At 42.2% G+C, this 16,106-nt stretch overlaps 1 protein-coding gene across 1 annotated transcript; it reads left to right on the plus strand.

Annotated features, from left to right (window-relative positions):
- Positions 1-5,061: 5,061 nt before the first annotated feature.
- LOC115199592 (leucine-rich repeat-containing protein 43-like) lies at positions 5,062-16,034 on the plus strand. Its single transcript, XM_029761922.1, has 6 exons — positions 5,062-5,154; positions 7,119-7,376; positions 7,752-7,862; positions 8,704-8,843; positions 9,595-9,833; positions 15,865-16,034. The coding sequence occupies exons 1-6, from the start codon at positions 5,068-5,070 to the stop codon at positions 16,032-16,034; spliced, it is 1,005 nt and encodes a 334-aa protein (XP_029617782.1). The 5' UTR covers positions 5,062-5,067.
- Positions 16,035-16,106: the final 72 nt, after the last annotated feature.

Raw genomic sequence — 16,106 nt, forward strand, 5'->3', positions numbered from 1 at the left:
TTTATGTATGGAGCGCAGGGAGGTCAACTGAACAGCATCATTTACTATAGGTTCATAAACAAATAAATAAATATGCTATGTAAACAAGTGAAAAAGTAATACACATATTAATTAATAAATAGATTGAAATGAATAAATAAATATATCAAGTTTATCATTTATCCTCTAAAGAACAAGACTAGTCTAAGGACGCTTGTTGTGTTTTGCTAGTATGTATCCCTTCAGCCACTTGTAGACGTTCTCAAGGATGTTGTAACCCATTAATTTCCTCATGTATGAACTGTCCCCTGGCTTCTCCAGATCTAGTTTCACACAGTTTTGATTATCCATGGCTGCTATGAACTGGCTCCTGATGACTTCAGTCTGAGATATGAATCTCTCTGAGTCTCCAGTCAAATCATCTCGCTGAATCATTTGTTTCAGTTGTTGAAGGTATCCATCGATGGCACAGGAGGATCTAACGGCAGAGACACTCGTCACAGGCAGAATTATGTCTGTAATGGTCAAATTTAGTTGTGGGTCTTCTCCCTTGAAATTGTTGTTTACCTAATGAGAAGATACATTTAGGATTAAAGCACCATTTTACAGTCTTTCTTTTTCAGAGCTTATGTTTCCTTTCTTGTCTAATAATTTTACCAAATATTATGTATAGGCCTAAGCTCTTTCCATTATTTCACTTTTACACAATATAACCATGTCCATAGTTCATATTTCTTGAACTGCATTGTTGGTTATTAAGGGCTTGTAAGTAAGCATTTCCCGGTAAGGTCTACCTACACATGTTGTATTCAGCGCATGTGACAAATAACATTTGATGTCCACTACTTACATATTCTTTAAGCAGGTATTGTGTTCGAGATGCAAGCCAGTGAAGAGTTTGAATTTGGCCCATTGACCTTGAGGCAGTGCTGACGATCAACAATGTTGCAATGAAAGATATTGGTAGTCCTAAACAGAACTCACATAGAGAGATAGCAGTTCAACAATGAGGTAAATCAAATAACTATGAAAATCCTAATGCATTCCTTTTTTGGAATAGATTTGACTGACTACTACAAACGGGTGAACATTTGATGTCACTGCATGGCTTGTCCATTTTAATGAAATAAAAATGTATCTGAATCCACTTCCACATATCCTACCAAATCAGGATTTTAGAGACATTTTGTAGTCTATGAATTGCCCATGAATACTCTCTTAGATTTGTTTGTTTTTATTCTTTGTTAAAATAAAAAAAATAAACATTTTGTTTGCGGCAACTGTATTATGTAGGTGACTGTGGTGTTAAGTGTCTTACCTCGAGTGAGATCCATGGCACAAGTTTCTGAAGATGTGTTAATGAGTGCTTGTCTAGTGATGTCTGACAGTTTTTGAATTAATGAGCCTAATTTCTATTTCAAACATGGAAATGTACCTACATGGAATTTTTTAGTTTCTGACTCCAATCCCATAATCTACTAAACAATCTTGTAGTAATTTTTCCTACCGCAGCGTAGTGTTTACCAGCAGAATTTGGTTTGCAAGTGGAAGGTGTCACTAGCTTACTACTTTCCTCCATAATCATTGCAAATGTGATGTTGATGAATCAGGTGATCAAACCAATGAGCATGGTTGAATAGGAATAACTTTGCATGTATTACAAATAATGCATTGCATCCATGTCCACTAGAATATGAGAAATAGAAGGCAATTTAGAATAAAACCGCTCACAGAAAAAGTGCAATGTGAGATGTAATCTTGCACATTCTGTAAAAAAAATCCTTCAAGGTTTAATTTCCCCATTAGTCACAAGTCCAGGTGATAACATTAACATGGAACACTTACAGTGCCTTCAGAAAGTATTCACACCCCTTGACTTTTTCCACATTTTGTTGTGTTAGTCTGAATTTAAAATAGATCAAATTAAAATGTTGTGTGACTGATCTACACACAATACCCCATAATGTCAAAGTGGAATGATGTTTTTAAAAATGTTTACAAGTGAAAAGCTGAAATGTATTGAGTCAACAAAACGGTTGAAAACATATTATGGCAAGCCTAAATAAATTCAGGAGTCAAAATGTGCTTGATTTTTAAATGACTACTCCATCTCTGTACCCCACACATACAATTATCTATAAGGTCCCTCAGGCGAGCAGTGAATTTCAACCACAAAGACAAGGGTTTTCCAATGGGTCACAAAGGGCACCTATTGGTAGATTTTTTTTTTTACATAAGCAGACCATGCTCTCTTTGAGCATGGTGAAGTTAGTAATTATACTTTGGATGGTGTATCAATACACCCAGTCAGTACAAAGATACAGCTTCTCAGGGATTTCCCCATGAGGCCAATGGTGATTTTAAAACAGTTACAGAGTTTAATGGCTGTGATTGGAGATAACTGAGGATGGATCAACAACATTGTAGTTACTCCACAATACTAACATAAATGACAGAGTGAAAAGAGAAAGCCTGTACACAATAAAAAATATTCAAAAACAGGCATCCTGTTTGCAATAAGGCATTAAAGTAATACAACGTTATGTCTGGGGCAAGGACTAGGGAGTTTTTCAGGATAAAAATTAATGGAATATAGTTAAGCACAGGCGAAATCCTAGAGAAACTTTGTTCAGTCTGCTTTCCAACAGACACTGGGAGCCAAATTCAGCTTTCAGCAGGACAATAACCTAAAACACAAGGCCAAATATACACCGGAGTTGCTTACCATTGAATATTCCTGAGTGGCCCAGTTACAGTTTTGACTTAAATCAGCTTGAAAATCTATGGCAAGACTTGAAAATGGCTGTCTAGCAATAAAAAACAACCAACGTGATATACTTGAAGAATTTTTTTGAAGAATAAATGGCAAATATTATACAATCCAGGCATACAAAGCTCTTAGATTTACCCTGAAAGACTCACAGCTGTAATCACTGCCTAAGGTGATTCTAAAAATGTATTGACTCTGGGTTACTTGTCTAATCAATTAGTGTTTTATTTTCCCTTTAATTTTTTTTAAATGTTAGAATTTTTCTTCCACTTTGACATTACGGAGTATTTTGTGTAGATCGTTGACAAGAAAATTACAATTAAATAAATTTTTGTAACACAACAAAATGTGCACAAATTCAAGGGGTGTGAATACTTTTTGAAGACAATGTATATATCTTTAGACCATCTGTGTATGTGCCAAAGGAACTTCATTTAATAGTTCAGTGTACAGTGGCAAGAAAAAGTATGTGTACCCTTTGGAATTACCTGGATTTCTGCATAAATTGGTCATCAAATTTTATCTGATCTTCATCTAAGTCACAACAATAGGCAAACACAGTGTGCTTAAACTAATAACACACCAATTATTGTATTTGTCTTGTCTATATTGAATACATAATTTAAATATTCACAATGTAGTTTAGAAAAAGTATGTGAACCCCTAGGCTAATGACTTCTCCAAAAGCTGATTGGAGGCAGGAGTCAGCTAACCTGGAGTCCAATCAATAAGACGAGATTGGAGATGTTGGTTAGAGCTGCCCTGCCCTATAAAAAAACACTCACTAAATTTGAGTTTGCTATTCACAAGAAGCATTGCCTGATGTGAGCGATGACTCAAACAAAAGAGATCTCAGAAGACCTAAGATTAAGAATTGTCAACTTGCATGAAGCTGGAAAGGGTTACAAAAGTATCTCTAAAAGACTTGATGTTCATCAGTCCACAGTAAGACAAATTGTCTATAAATGGAGAAAGTTCAGCACTGTTGCTACTCTCCCTAGGAGTGGCCGTCCTGCAAAGATGACTGCAAGAGCACAGCGCAGAATGCTCAATGAGGTGAATAAGAATCCTAGAGTGTCAGCTAAAGACTTACAGAGATCTCTGGAACATGCTAACATCTCTGTTGACGAGTCTGCAATACATAAAACACTAAACAAGAATAGTGTTCATGGGAGGACACCACGGAAGAAGCCACTGCTGTCCAAAAAAAACATTGCTGCAAGTCTGAAGTTTGCAAAAGTGCACCTGGATGTTCCACAGCGCTTCTGGCAAAATATTCTGTGGACAAATGAAACTAAAGTTGAGCTGTTTTGTAGGAACACACAACACTATGTGCGGAGAAAAAAAGGCACAGCACACCAACATCAAAACCTCACCCCAACTGTAAAGTATGGTGGAGGCAGCATCATGGTTTGGGGCTGCTTTGCTGCCTCATGGCCTGGACAGCTTGCTATCATCAACGGAAAAATGAATTCCCAAGTTCATCAAGACATTTTGCAGGAGAATGTTAGGCTATCTGTCCGCCAATTGAAGCTCAACAGAAGGTGGGTGATGCAACAGGACAACGACCCAAAACACAGAAGTAAATCAACAACAAAATCGCTTCAACAGAAGAAAATACGCCTTCTGGAGTCCTGACCTCAACCCGATTTGAGATGCTGTGGCATGACCTTGAGCAGTTCACACCAGACATCCCAATAATATTGCTGAACTGAAACAGTTTTGTAAAGAGGAATGGTCCATAATTCCTCCTGACCGTTGTGCAGGTCTGATACGCAACTACAGAAAACGTTTGGTTGAGGTTATTGCTGCCAAAGAAGGGTCAACCAGCTATTAAATCCAAGGGTTCACATACTTTTTACACCCTGCACGGTGTTCAATAAAGAAATGAAAATGTATAATTGTTTGTGTGTTATTAGTTTAAGCAGACTGTGGTGATCTATTGTTGTGACTTAGATGAAAATAAAACTACATTTTATGACCAATTTATGCAGTAATCCAGGTAATTCCAAAGGGTTCACATACTGTTTCTTGCCACTGTACCTTCCCACAACAGGAAAGTGGTGTAATGTAGATCTCTGGTATGTGTTCTGTCAACTGTTGCCAGGCAACCTTTCAGAAGGCTCCACAGCCAAATGCAGCCAATCGATTGTAAACAAGCAACAGGGCCTTGAAAAAACAAGAAAAACAAAGCCATAATTCTACCAAAAACCCAAAAGTAAATTAGTTTGATCCAGTGGCTTTCACACCATTTTATGGGATTGATTTTCCCTTTAATGGGTCTATTTCTTCTTTATCTACAACCCTAATCCTTTAGTATGGGCTCTCGGACACTTTCTTTGGCTGTGGAGGAGCAGCTTCGCAGCCTCTGTCTGAAGGACTTTCCATGTGGGCATGGCTGTTGGGTGAGTCCACAAGCCATTTATGTATGAAGCTTTTTTGGCCACACATCAGATCAGGTTGGTGCAAAAGAGGGCAGACAAACTTGTGTGATTTCACTCAAAGATCTCAAAGTCTCAATGGAATGGAATGGATGGGGCCAGAGCTATATATATATATATATATATATATATATATATATATATATACAGTGAGGGGAAAAAAGTATTTGATCCCCTGCTGATTTTGTACATTTGCCCACTGACAAAGAAATCAGTCTAGAATTTTAATGGTAGGTTTATTTGAACAGTGAAAGACAGAATAACAACAAAAAAATCCAGAAAAACGCATGTAAAAATTTTTATAAAATGATTTGCATTTTAATGAGGGAAATAAGTATTTGACCCCTCTGCAAAACATGACTTAGTACTTGGTGGCAAAACCCTTGTTGGCAATCACAGAGGTCAGACGTTTCTTGTAGTTGGCCACCAGGTTTGCACACATCTCAGGAGGGATTTTGTCCCACTCCTCTTTGCAGATCTTCTTCAAGTTATTAAGGTTTCGAGGCTGACGTTTGGCAACTCGAACCTTCAGCTGCCTCCATAAATTTTCTATGGGATTAAGGTCTGGAGACTGGCTAGGCCACTCCAGGACCTTAATGTGCTTCTTCTTGAGCCACTCCTTTGTTGCCTTGGCTGTGTGTTTTGGGTCATTGTCATGCTGGAATACCCATCCACGACCCATTTTCAGTGCCCTGGCTGAGGGAAGGAGGTTCTCACCCAAGATTTGACGGTACATGGCCCGTCCATCGCCCCTTTGATGCGGTGAAGTTGTCCTGTCCCCTTAGCAGAAAAACACCCCCAAAGCATTTTTTCCACCTCCATGTTTGACGGTGGGGATGGTATTCTTGGGGTCATAGGCAGCATTCCTCCTCCTCCAAACACGGTGAGTTGAGTTGATGCTAAAGAGCTCCATTTTGGTCTCATCTGACCACAACACTTTCACCCAGTTGTCCTCTGAATCATTCAGATGTTCATTGGCAAACTTCAGATGGGCATGTATCTGTGCTTTCTTGAGCAGGGGGACCTTGCGGGCGCTGCAGGATTTCAGTCCTTCACGGCGTAGTGTGTTACCAATTGTTTTCTTGGTGACTATGGTCCCAGCTGCCTTGAGATCATTGACAAGATCCTCCCGTGTAGTTCTGGGCTGATTCCTCACCGTTCTCATGATCATTGCAACTCCATGAGGTGAGATCTTGCATGGAGCCCCAGGCCGAAGGAGATTGACAGTTCTTTTGTGTTTCTTCCATTTGCGAATAATTGCACCAACTGTTGTCACCTTCTCACCATGCTGCTTGGTGATGGTCTTGTAGCCCATTCCAGCCTTGTGTAGGTCTACAATCTTGTCCCTGACATCCTTGGAGAGCTCTTTGGTCTTGGCCATTGTGGAGTTTTTGGAATCTGATTGATTGATTGCTTCTGTGGACAGGTGTTTTTTATACAGGTAACAAGCTGAGATTAGGAGCACTCCCTTTAAGAGTGTGCTCCTAATCTCAGCTCGTTACCTGTATAAAAGACACCTGGGAGCCAGAAATCTTTCTGATTGAGAGGGGGTCAAATACTTATTTCCCTCATTAAAATGCAAATCAATTTATATTTTTTTTTTACATGCGTTTGTCTCAATTTTTTTGTTGTTATTCTGTCTCTCACTGTTCAAATAAACCTATCATTAAAATGATAGACTGATCATTTCTTTGTCAGTGGGCATATGTACAAAATCAGCAGGGGATCAAATACTTTTTTCCCTCACTGTATATATAGTACATGGCTCTTGATGGTGCCATCCAGCGAGCAAGGTCACCTCTTGGTGGTTTCCTAAACTTTTCATGTACAAAGTAGTGGATATGAATGAGGTGGTACAAAATACCATTGATTAACAGAAATGGAATGCTTTTTACCTCAACGGCATGTTCCTGTGCTGTTGTGTTCAGAGCAAATCCAGAGGGAGTATCTTTGAGGAACAGAGTTGGGGCTACAGCGAGCAGGACGAGGGGAGAGAAGGTGCAGCCAAGGAGGAGGAGGAGGCCCTTATGGAGCACTTGACCAGTCCACTGTCCCCATGGCGACATGAGGGGTCATGGAGCCCCCAAGCCCCAACCCTGAGAGAGCTGTCCGTGCGAAAACCTGAACTTCTCCATGGCAACTTCATATTCAGCCACTTCAGCACCCTACGTATTGTAGACAAGGGTGTGAGTATCTTAGCTGTCTGATAGCCAATGCTCACAAGCCTTGATTCATTTGTTGAGCAATCTTTTGGCTCCAGTTTATATTACCAGCCTTTATATACCTGTCCTACTGAAATAAACAATTCATCCAACATTTTATTTGGTACAGTAATCGGCAATTATAGTAAGACGTGCCATCACTTTGAGCAGGACAGGCACAAGGTTGATTGCATACGAAAACAATGTGTGATGAATGCATTATTTGATAAGTCCCAGCAGTGTCGTCTCGCATTTTCAGGAAAAGACCAGCTATATAGAGGAAGACCGTCCCCCATATGTTCCTATCTATTTGAATGTGAATTCATACTGTCAGTGAATGGGTCTTTGTGTGTTCATCAGGTCTCCATAGTTGATGATGGCTTGCTCAGGTTCTCCAATCTAAGAGAGTTAGTGCTGAGTGCCAACAAAATTTCTGAACTACAAGCAGAGTACCTACCCTGCACTTTACAAGTGAGTCACACAACACAGGGAGAGGAGGGGCTGTGACACATTAACCCATGTCTCATTGAATCCCACCACAGGGACACTCAGAGCGCCATTCATCTGCACTGAACTATAGTAGGAGGAGTGATTCTGTGGAGTTAGGGTTGAGCCGGGGTGTGGACATGAAGCTAGGGTGGGTTAAGGTTAGGGTTGAGCCGGGGTGTGGACATGAAGCTAGGGTGGGTTAAGGTTAGGGTTGAGCCGGGGTGTGGACATGAAGCTAAGGTGGGTTAAGGTTAGGGTTGAGCCGGGGTGTGGACATGAAGCTAGGGTGGGTTAGGGTTAGGGTTGAGCCGGGGTGTGGACATGAAGCTAGGGTGGGTTAAGGTTAGGGTTGAGCCGGGGTGTGGACATGAAGCTAGGGTGGGTTAGGGTTGAGCCGGGGTGTGGACATGAAGCTAGGGTGGGTTAAGGTTAGGGTTGAACCGGGATGTGGACATGAAGCTAGGGTGGGTTAAGGTTAGGGTTGAACCGGGATGTGGACATGAAGCTAGGGTGGGTTAAGGTTAGGGTTGAGCCGGGGTGTGGACATGAAGCTAGGGTGGGTTAGGGTTGAGCCGGGGTGTGGACATGAAGCTAGGGTGGGTTAGGGTTAGGGTTGAGCCGGGATGTGGACATGAAGCTAGGGTGGGTTAGGGTTGAGCCGGGGTGTGGACATGAATTTAGGGTAAGGAGTAGGGTCGGGGTTAGGGTTATAACTTTTAATATCATTGGGATGTTTTATGAACACTCTGATGCATATAGTGATCGTCTTTGATATCACTGCACAGTCCTTCAATTCAATGCATTTTATGCGTTCGTTTGAAAGGTTTTGGAGCTCTACGCCAACCAGGTTTCCAGCCTTAAAGGTCTCAGCAGCCAGCCTCTACCCTGCCTTCAGCATCTGGGTCTGGGCTGCAACAGGCTGGGTTCCCCCGCGGACATCCAGTACCTCACTGGAACTTTATGGTAAGTGCTCACACACAGGGCAAGTGACAAGCAGTACAATTTCAATACTCATCTGCACTTGCTCACAATTACCAGCAGATGACAACAGACTCTAGCAATAATAGGAAGGGACATTACATGTCTTAGCAGTCATTTGAATAATAATAACTTTAATTGTATAGCGCTTTTCAATTCAAGTAACAAAGTTATGCACATCATAAAATAAAAGTTCTAACAAAAGTAACCTTTGCGGGTGAAACGGAAGATCTTAGGAAAGGGGGATACCTAGTCAGTTGTACAACTGAATGCATTCAACTGAAATGTGTCTTCCACATTTAACCCAACCCCTCTGAATCAGAGAGGGGCGGGGGGCTGCCTTAATCGACATCCATGTCATTGGCGCCCAGGGAACAGTGTGTTAACAGCCTTGATCAGAACGACAGATTTTTACCTTTTGGTTACCGGCCCAACGCTCTACCCGAAACCTACCTGTCGCCCATCGATTAGGGCCACAACATATTATAGTTACTAAAATACTATTTTCATAAAAAATATTAACTAGCTATCATGTATATTTATTTAGTTGCTATACCATCTATTCCCAATATGAGAAACATACTTTTTTTTTTACCATGGCTGTTCAGGTTGTTTGTGTGGTCAATCAAACATTGTTATGAGTGATGAAAAGGCAGATCCCATACAACAGAGGCAGTTCCACAGCTTCCTCTCACCAGTTGTCAGCTCAGCCCTTGCATTCTGACTCCCTCTTCAGGCCGCGGCTGGTATCTCTGGACCTGAGCTGGTCTGGCTTCCAAGGACAGCGGGCCCTAGTGGATGCCCTGGCCACCCTGCCTTGCCTGAGGACCTTGGTGCTGGAGGGCAACCCCCTTACCCTCACCCCTTCCTACCCAGGCTTCATCCTCGACAGCCTCCCGCGGCTGCTCTACCTGGATGCCACACGGGTCACACCGGATGATCACCATCGCTTTGAAGGCCTGGCCAAGATGAAAGGTTAAGCTATCAATCACCACACTATCACCACTTTCTTACATTATATAGTGTGACGACTACGTCTGCGCTGATCGGTTGAGGGATGAGCGTTGTGTAGGAGCGTTGTGTAGGAGCGTTGTGTAGGAGTGTAGGACCTGACGTAACAATGCGCTAATCACAATCATTCTTTTTAAATTTTTAAATTTCACCTTTATTTAACCAGGAACAAGTTCTCATTTACAACTGCGACCTGGCAGTTGTAAATGATAGTTGATCTGATTGTACATCGGATTCGCCAGGCATGAATCAGCACCCCTTACCTGTTCAATGATGTGGACACATAGTGTATTTTCATATTGAAGGAGCCTGCCTTACAGTGATTATTGACAGAACATTCTACTCACTAAACCAGTTATTATCTTCCTTTTTATCTCAGGCATTTCCCAGCAGTGTTCTCATCACTCTGTTAGGCCTTGTCACAGAATAAGTCGTGCGGGAGAGAGAAGGACCAAGGCGCAGCGGAAGTGTGGATACTCATATTTTTAATGTTCAAAAAAAAGGAGTAGAGTATCCACTTGAGAAAAAAACAAAACAACAAAACAATGAACGGTACTCACGATGTGACGGTGTGGCATGCTAAACCAAACAAAGCAGTGCTCACAACAATTCCCCACAACCCCAAAGACAAACACACACACACCTATATAGGACTTCCAATCAAAGGCAACTATACACACCTGCCTTCAATTGGAAGTCCCAATCATCCACCCAACATTTAACAAACACAAACCCCCTGCCACATCCTGACCTAGACAAAGCAAAACGCCCTCTGCTGGTCAGGACGTGACACTACCCCCCCCTCAAGGTGCAGACTCCAGGATGCACCTAAAAATAAAAACACAAGAAAAACACAACAAAATCCCCAATAACCCAACAAAAACCAACAAACAATAACCCCTAAACCATACGGGAGGGAAGGGAGGGTGGCTGCCGTCACCGACGGCACTGTGCTACACCCTCCCTCCCCAACCCACCTATCCTGGAGGTGGCTCCGGTTCTGGCCGTTCCAGGCAGTCGGGCCACTCTGGCAGTTCGGGGCAGTCTGGCAGCTCGGGACAGTCTGGGCAGTCTGGCAACTCGGGACAGTCTGGGCAGTCTGGCAACTCGGGACAGTCTGGGCTGTCTGGCAACTCGGGACAGTCTGGGCAGTCTGGCAACTCGGGACAGTCTGGGCAGTCTGGCAACTCGGGACAGTCTGGGCAGTCTGGCAACTCGGGACAGTCTGGGCAGTCTGGCAACTCGGGACAGTCTGGGCAGTCTGGCAACTCGGGACAGTCTGGGCAGTCTGGCAACTCGGGACAGTCTGGGCAGTCTGGCAACTCGGGAAAGTCTGGGCAGTCTGGCCACTCCGGCAGTTCAGGGCAGTCTGGCCACTCCGGCAGTTCAGGGCAGTCTGGCCACTCCGGCAGTTCAGGGCAGTCTGGCCACTCCGGCAGTTCAGGGCAGTCTGGCCACTCCGGCAGTTCAGCGCAGTCTGGCCACTCCGGCAGTTCAGCGCAGTCTGGCCACTCCGGCGACTGTTGACTGGCGGGCAGCTCCGACGACTGTTGACTGGCGGGCAGCTCCGACGACTGTTGACTGGCGGGCAGCTCTGACGACTGTTGACTGGCGGGCAGCTCCTTCACACAGCCCTTGTGCCCCCCCCTAAAAAATTCTTGGGGGTGCCTCTCGGTCTCCCAGTCCTTGCCAGCCTTCTTCCGCTGCTTGGTCCTGTGTTGGTGGGGAATTCTGTCACAGAACAAGTCGTACTTGTCGTTGAATATGTCGTATGGGAGATAGAAGAACCAAGGCGCAGCGGGATTGTGGACACTCATGTTTATTACTGATAAAAACATGTAAGGTATCCACTTAGAGAAAAAACAAAACAACAAACAATACTCACAACAGCAACAGTGTGGCAGGCTCAAACAAACGCAGTGCACACAACAATCCCCCACAACCCCAAAGACAAACACACACACACCTATATAGGACTTCCAATCAAAGGCAACTATACACACCTGCCTTCAATTGGAAGTCCCAATCATCCACCCAACATTTAACAAACACAAACCCCCTGCCACATCCTGACCTAGACAAAGCAAAACGCCCTCTGCTGGTCAGGACGTGACAGGCCTGTGCATTTCATCATCAATGAGAGCCAAGTACCCTAGCTAAAAAATCTATTAGATTCAGCCGATCACATACAGTGTCTTCAGAAAGTATTCATACCGCTTTACTTATTTGACATTTTGTTGGGTTACAGACTGAATTCAAAAGACATTACAGCCTGAGATTAAATAGATTTTTTCTCACCCATCTTCACACAATACGGCATAATGACAAAGTGAAAACAAGGTTTTAGACATTTTTGAAAATTTAATTCAGAAATGTCTCATTTACATAAGTATTCACATCCCCGAATCAAGACATGTTAGTCAGTACATGTTAGTCTTTTTGGGTAAGTCCAGAAGAGATTTGAACGACTGGATTGTACAATATTCGCACATTATTCTTAAGAAAATTATTCAAGCTCTGTCAAGTTGGTTGTTGATCATTGCTTGACAGCCATTTTCAAGTCTTGCCATAGATTTTCAAGCCGATTTAAGTCAAAACTGTAACTAGGCCACTCAGGAACATTCAATATCGTCTTGGTAAGCAACTCCAGTCGTTATTTGACCATGTGTTTTAGGTTATTGTCTTGCTGGAAGGTGAATTTGTCTTGCTGGAAGGTGAATTTCTCTCCCAGTGTCTGTTGGAAAGCAGACTGAACCAGGTTTTCCTCTAGGATTTTACCTGTGCTTAGCTCTATTCCGTTTTTTTTTATCCAAAAAAACTCCTTAGTCCTTGCCGATGACAAGCATACCCATAACATGATGCAGCCACCACTATGCTTAAAAATATGAAGAGTGGTACCCAGTGATCTGTTGGATTTGCCCTAGGACATAAAGTTCATTTCTTTTGCAGTTTTACTTTTGTGCCTTATTGCAAACGTGTTTTGGAATATTTGTATTCTGTACAGGCTTCCTTCTTTTCACTCTGTCATTTAGGTTAGTATTGTGGAGTAAATACAATGTTGTTGATCCATCCTCAGTTTTCTCCTAGCACAGCCATTAAAGTCTGTAACTGTTTTAAAGTCACCATTGGCCTCATAGTGAAATCTGAGTGGTTTCCTTCCTCTTCGGCAACTGAGTTAGGAAGAACGCCTGTATCTTTGTAGTGACTGGGTGTATTGATACACCACCGAAAGTGTAATTAATAACTTCACCATGCTCAAAGGGATATTCAATGGATGATATTCAATAGATGCCCTTCTTTGCGAGGCATAGGAAAACCTCCCTGTTTTTGCGGTTGAATCTGTGTTTGAAATTCACTGCTTGACTGAGGGACCTTACAGATAATTGTATGTATGGAGTAGTCAATCAAAAATCATGTTTAACACTATTATTGCACACATAGTGAGTCCGTGCAACTTATTATGTGACTTAGTCACATGTTTACCCTTAAACGTATTTAGACTTGCCATAACAAAGGGGTTGAATACTTATTGACTCAAGACATTTCAGCTTTACATTTTTTATTAATTTGTAAAAATGTGTAAAAACGTCATTCCACTTTGACATTATGGGGTATTGTGTGTAAGCTAGTGACACAATTTAAATGTAATCAATTTTAAATTCAAGCTGTTAACACAACAAAATGTGGAAAAAGTCAAGGGGTGTGAATACTATCTGAAGGCACTATATACAGTTGAAGTCGGAAGTTTACATACACCTTAGCCAAATACATTTAAACTCAGTTTTTCACAATTCCTGACATTCAATCCTAGCAAACATTCCCTGTCTTAGGTCAGTTAGGATCACCACTTTATTTTAAGAATGTGAAATGTCAGAATAATAGTAGAGAGAATGATTTATTTCAGCTTTTATTTCTTTCATCACATTCCCAGTGGGTCAGAAGTTTACATACACTCAATTAGTATTTGGTAGCATTGCCTTTAAATTGTTTAACTTGGGTCAAATGTTTCGGGTAGCTTTCCATAAGCTTCCCACAATAAGTTGGGTGAGTTTTGGCCCATTCCTCACTCAGTTACACCAGCTCTGTCAGGTTTGTAGACCTTGCTCGCACACGCCTTTTCAGTTCTGCCCACACATTTTCTATGGGATTGAGGTCAGTGCTTTGTGATGGCCACTCCAATACCTTGACTTTTGTCCTTAAGCCAGTTTGACACAACTTTGGAAGTATGCTTGGGGTCATTGTCCATTTGGAAGACCTATTTGCGACCAAGCTTTAACTTCCCGACTGATGTCTTGAGATGTTGCTTCAATATATCCACATCATTTTCCTTCCTCATGATGCCATGTATTTTGTAAAGTGCACCCATCCCTCCTGCAGCAAAGCACCCCCACAACATGATGCTGCCACCACAGTGCTTCACGGTTGGGATGGTGTTCTTCGGCTTGCAAGCCTCCCCCTTTTTCCTCTAAACATAACGATGGTCATTATGGCCAAACAGTTCTATTTTTGTTTCATCAGACCAGAGGGCATTTCTCCAAAAAGTATGATCTTTGTCCCCATGTGCAGTTGCAAACCGTAGTCTGGCTTTTTTGTGGCGGTTTTGGAGCAGTGGCTTCTTCCTTGCTGGGCGGCCTTTCAGGTTATGTCGATATAGGACTCGTTTTACTGTGGATATAGATACTTTTGTACCGGTTTCCTCCAGCATCTTCACAAGGTCCTTTGCTGTTGTTCTGGGATTGATTCAAACTTTTCGCACCAAAGTACATTCATCTCTAGGAGACAAAACACGTCTCCTTCCTGAGCGGAATGACGGCTGTGTGGTCCCATGGTGTTTATACTTGCGTACTATTGTTTGTACAGATGAACGTGGTACCTTCAGGCGTTTGGAAATTGCTCTAGGATGCTCTAGGAAATTGCTCTAGGAAATTGCTCTAGGATGAACTAGACTTGTCTACAATATTTTGGAGGTCGTGGCTGATTTCTTTAGATTTTCCATGATGTCAAGCAAAGAGGCACTGAGTTGAAATAAGTTAAATAATATGTCTGTAAACAATTGTTGGAAAAATTACTTGTGTCATGCACACAGTAGATGTCCTAACTGAATTGCCAAAACTATAGTTTGTTTAACAAGAAATTTGTGGAGTGGTTGAAAAACGAGATTTAATGACTCCAACCTAAGTGCATGTAAACTTCCGACTTCAACTGTTGATAATGGAATTTATATCTTTAAGGTAATGACTAAAGGATTCCACCCTGAAATGTATAACTGTGTAAAGAATTAGAATTATAAGACTGTAATTCTCTAATGTGTGTGCATAGGACAAGTTAAGACTTTACTATTTAGCAATGTAAGTGAGACATTCAAGGAAAAGAGAAACTGTTAACAGACAACTTGTGGCAGACAACTTGTGACCACTGTGAAACTTATAACACGAAGGAGGTCTCCCCACCCAGGGAGGGGAGAAACCGTTAGGCTTGCAGTAGATTATGTGACATGTTGCAGGATATGATAAGCAATGTATGTGTTGGAGAAGACTTGTAAACAGCATTGACAGTGTTAGAGAAGAGGAGGGGAATTTATAAGGGGTATGGTCTGACCGAATCTGAGGTATAAAAGGATATGTACATTGTATCATTTTTTTTGAGCTCTCTGAATAAAGAACTAACCTTTTGCAGACTCCTGGGACTTTGTCAAATTCTTCTATTAACCAGGGCCTTACAACCTCTGGGGAATTGGTCAAAGCTTATAGTGAGTTGAGTTAATATCATTGGAACTAGAAATTCTTGTGACAACTGTATCTCTGTATTATGCGTGTGGGAATACTTTGGAACAGATTTACCAAAATGAAATCACTTGGAGCTGATTTGCTGGTGTTTTTACAGTCTTTTATGTCCAACAAGTCAAATAATAAAACTTGGGGGGCCAAATAAAATCACCTTGGGAAAATGTATCAGCCTGCTTTTGAAGAGTAAGATGGTTATGTTCCATCCACAGACCGGATAGTGGACCAGGCCATGGCAACAGTGACAGTGCGAAGGATCAGGGGTGTTCCGGACCCACTGCTGACTGTGGATGAGAGTGTCCCTGAGTTCCCTGTGGTCAGCTACAGCTACTTTGTCAACTATGAGTTCCTCAGCCAATCACCCCCTGGCAACAAGGCATGATATCCCATTTTTCTGTTTAGTCATTCAACTTAATTGATTGTCATATTACAATCTAGTTATTGATTGGTCACA

The sequence above is a fragment of the Salmo trutta genome, chromosome 9, assembly GCF_901001165.1.
Source record: "Salmo trutta chromosome 9, fSalTru1.1, whole genome shotgun sequence".
In the NCBI taxonomy this organism is placed as follows: domain Eukaryota; kingdom Metazoa; phylum Chordata; class Actinopteri; order Salmoniformes; family Salmonidae; genus Salmo; species Salmo trutta.

What these genes read in the sequence shown, in the direction of transcription:
- LOC115199592 (XM_029761922.1), top strand. Translation starts at nt 5,068, where the DNA reads ATGGGCTCTCGGACACTTTCTTTGGCTGTGGAGGAGCAGCTTCGCAGC. An exon ending in CATGTGGGCATGGCTGTTGG is followed by an intron (nt 5,155 to 7,118) that starts GTGAGTCCACAA and finishes TGTTGTGTTCAG; the next exon opens with AGCAAATCCAGAGGGAGTAT. An exon ending in AGGCCTGGCCAAGATGAAAG is followed by an intron (nt 9,834 to 15,864) that starts GTTAAGCTATCA and finishes TTCCATCCACAG; the next exon opens with ACCGGATAGTGGACCAGGCC.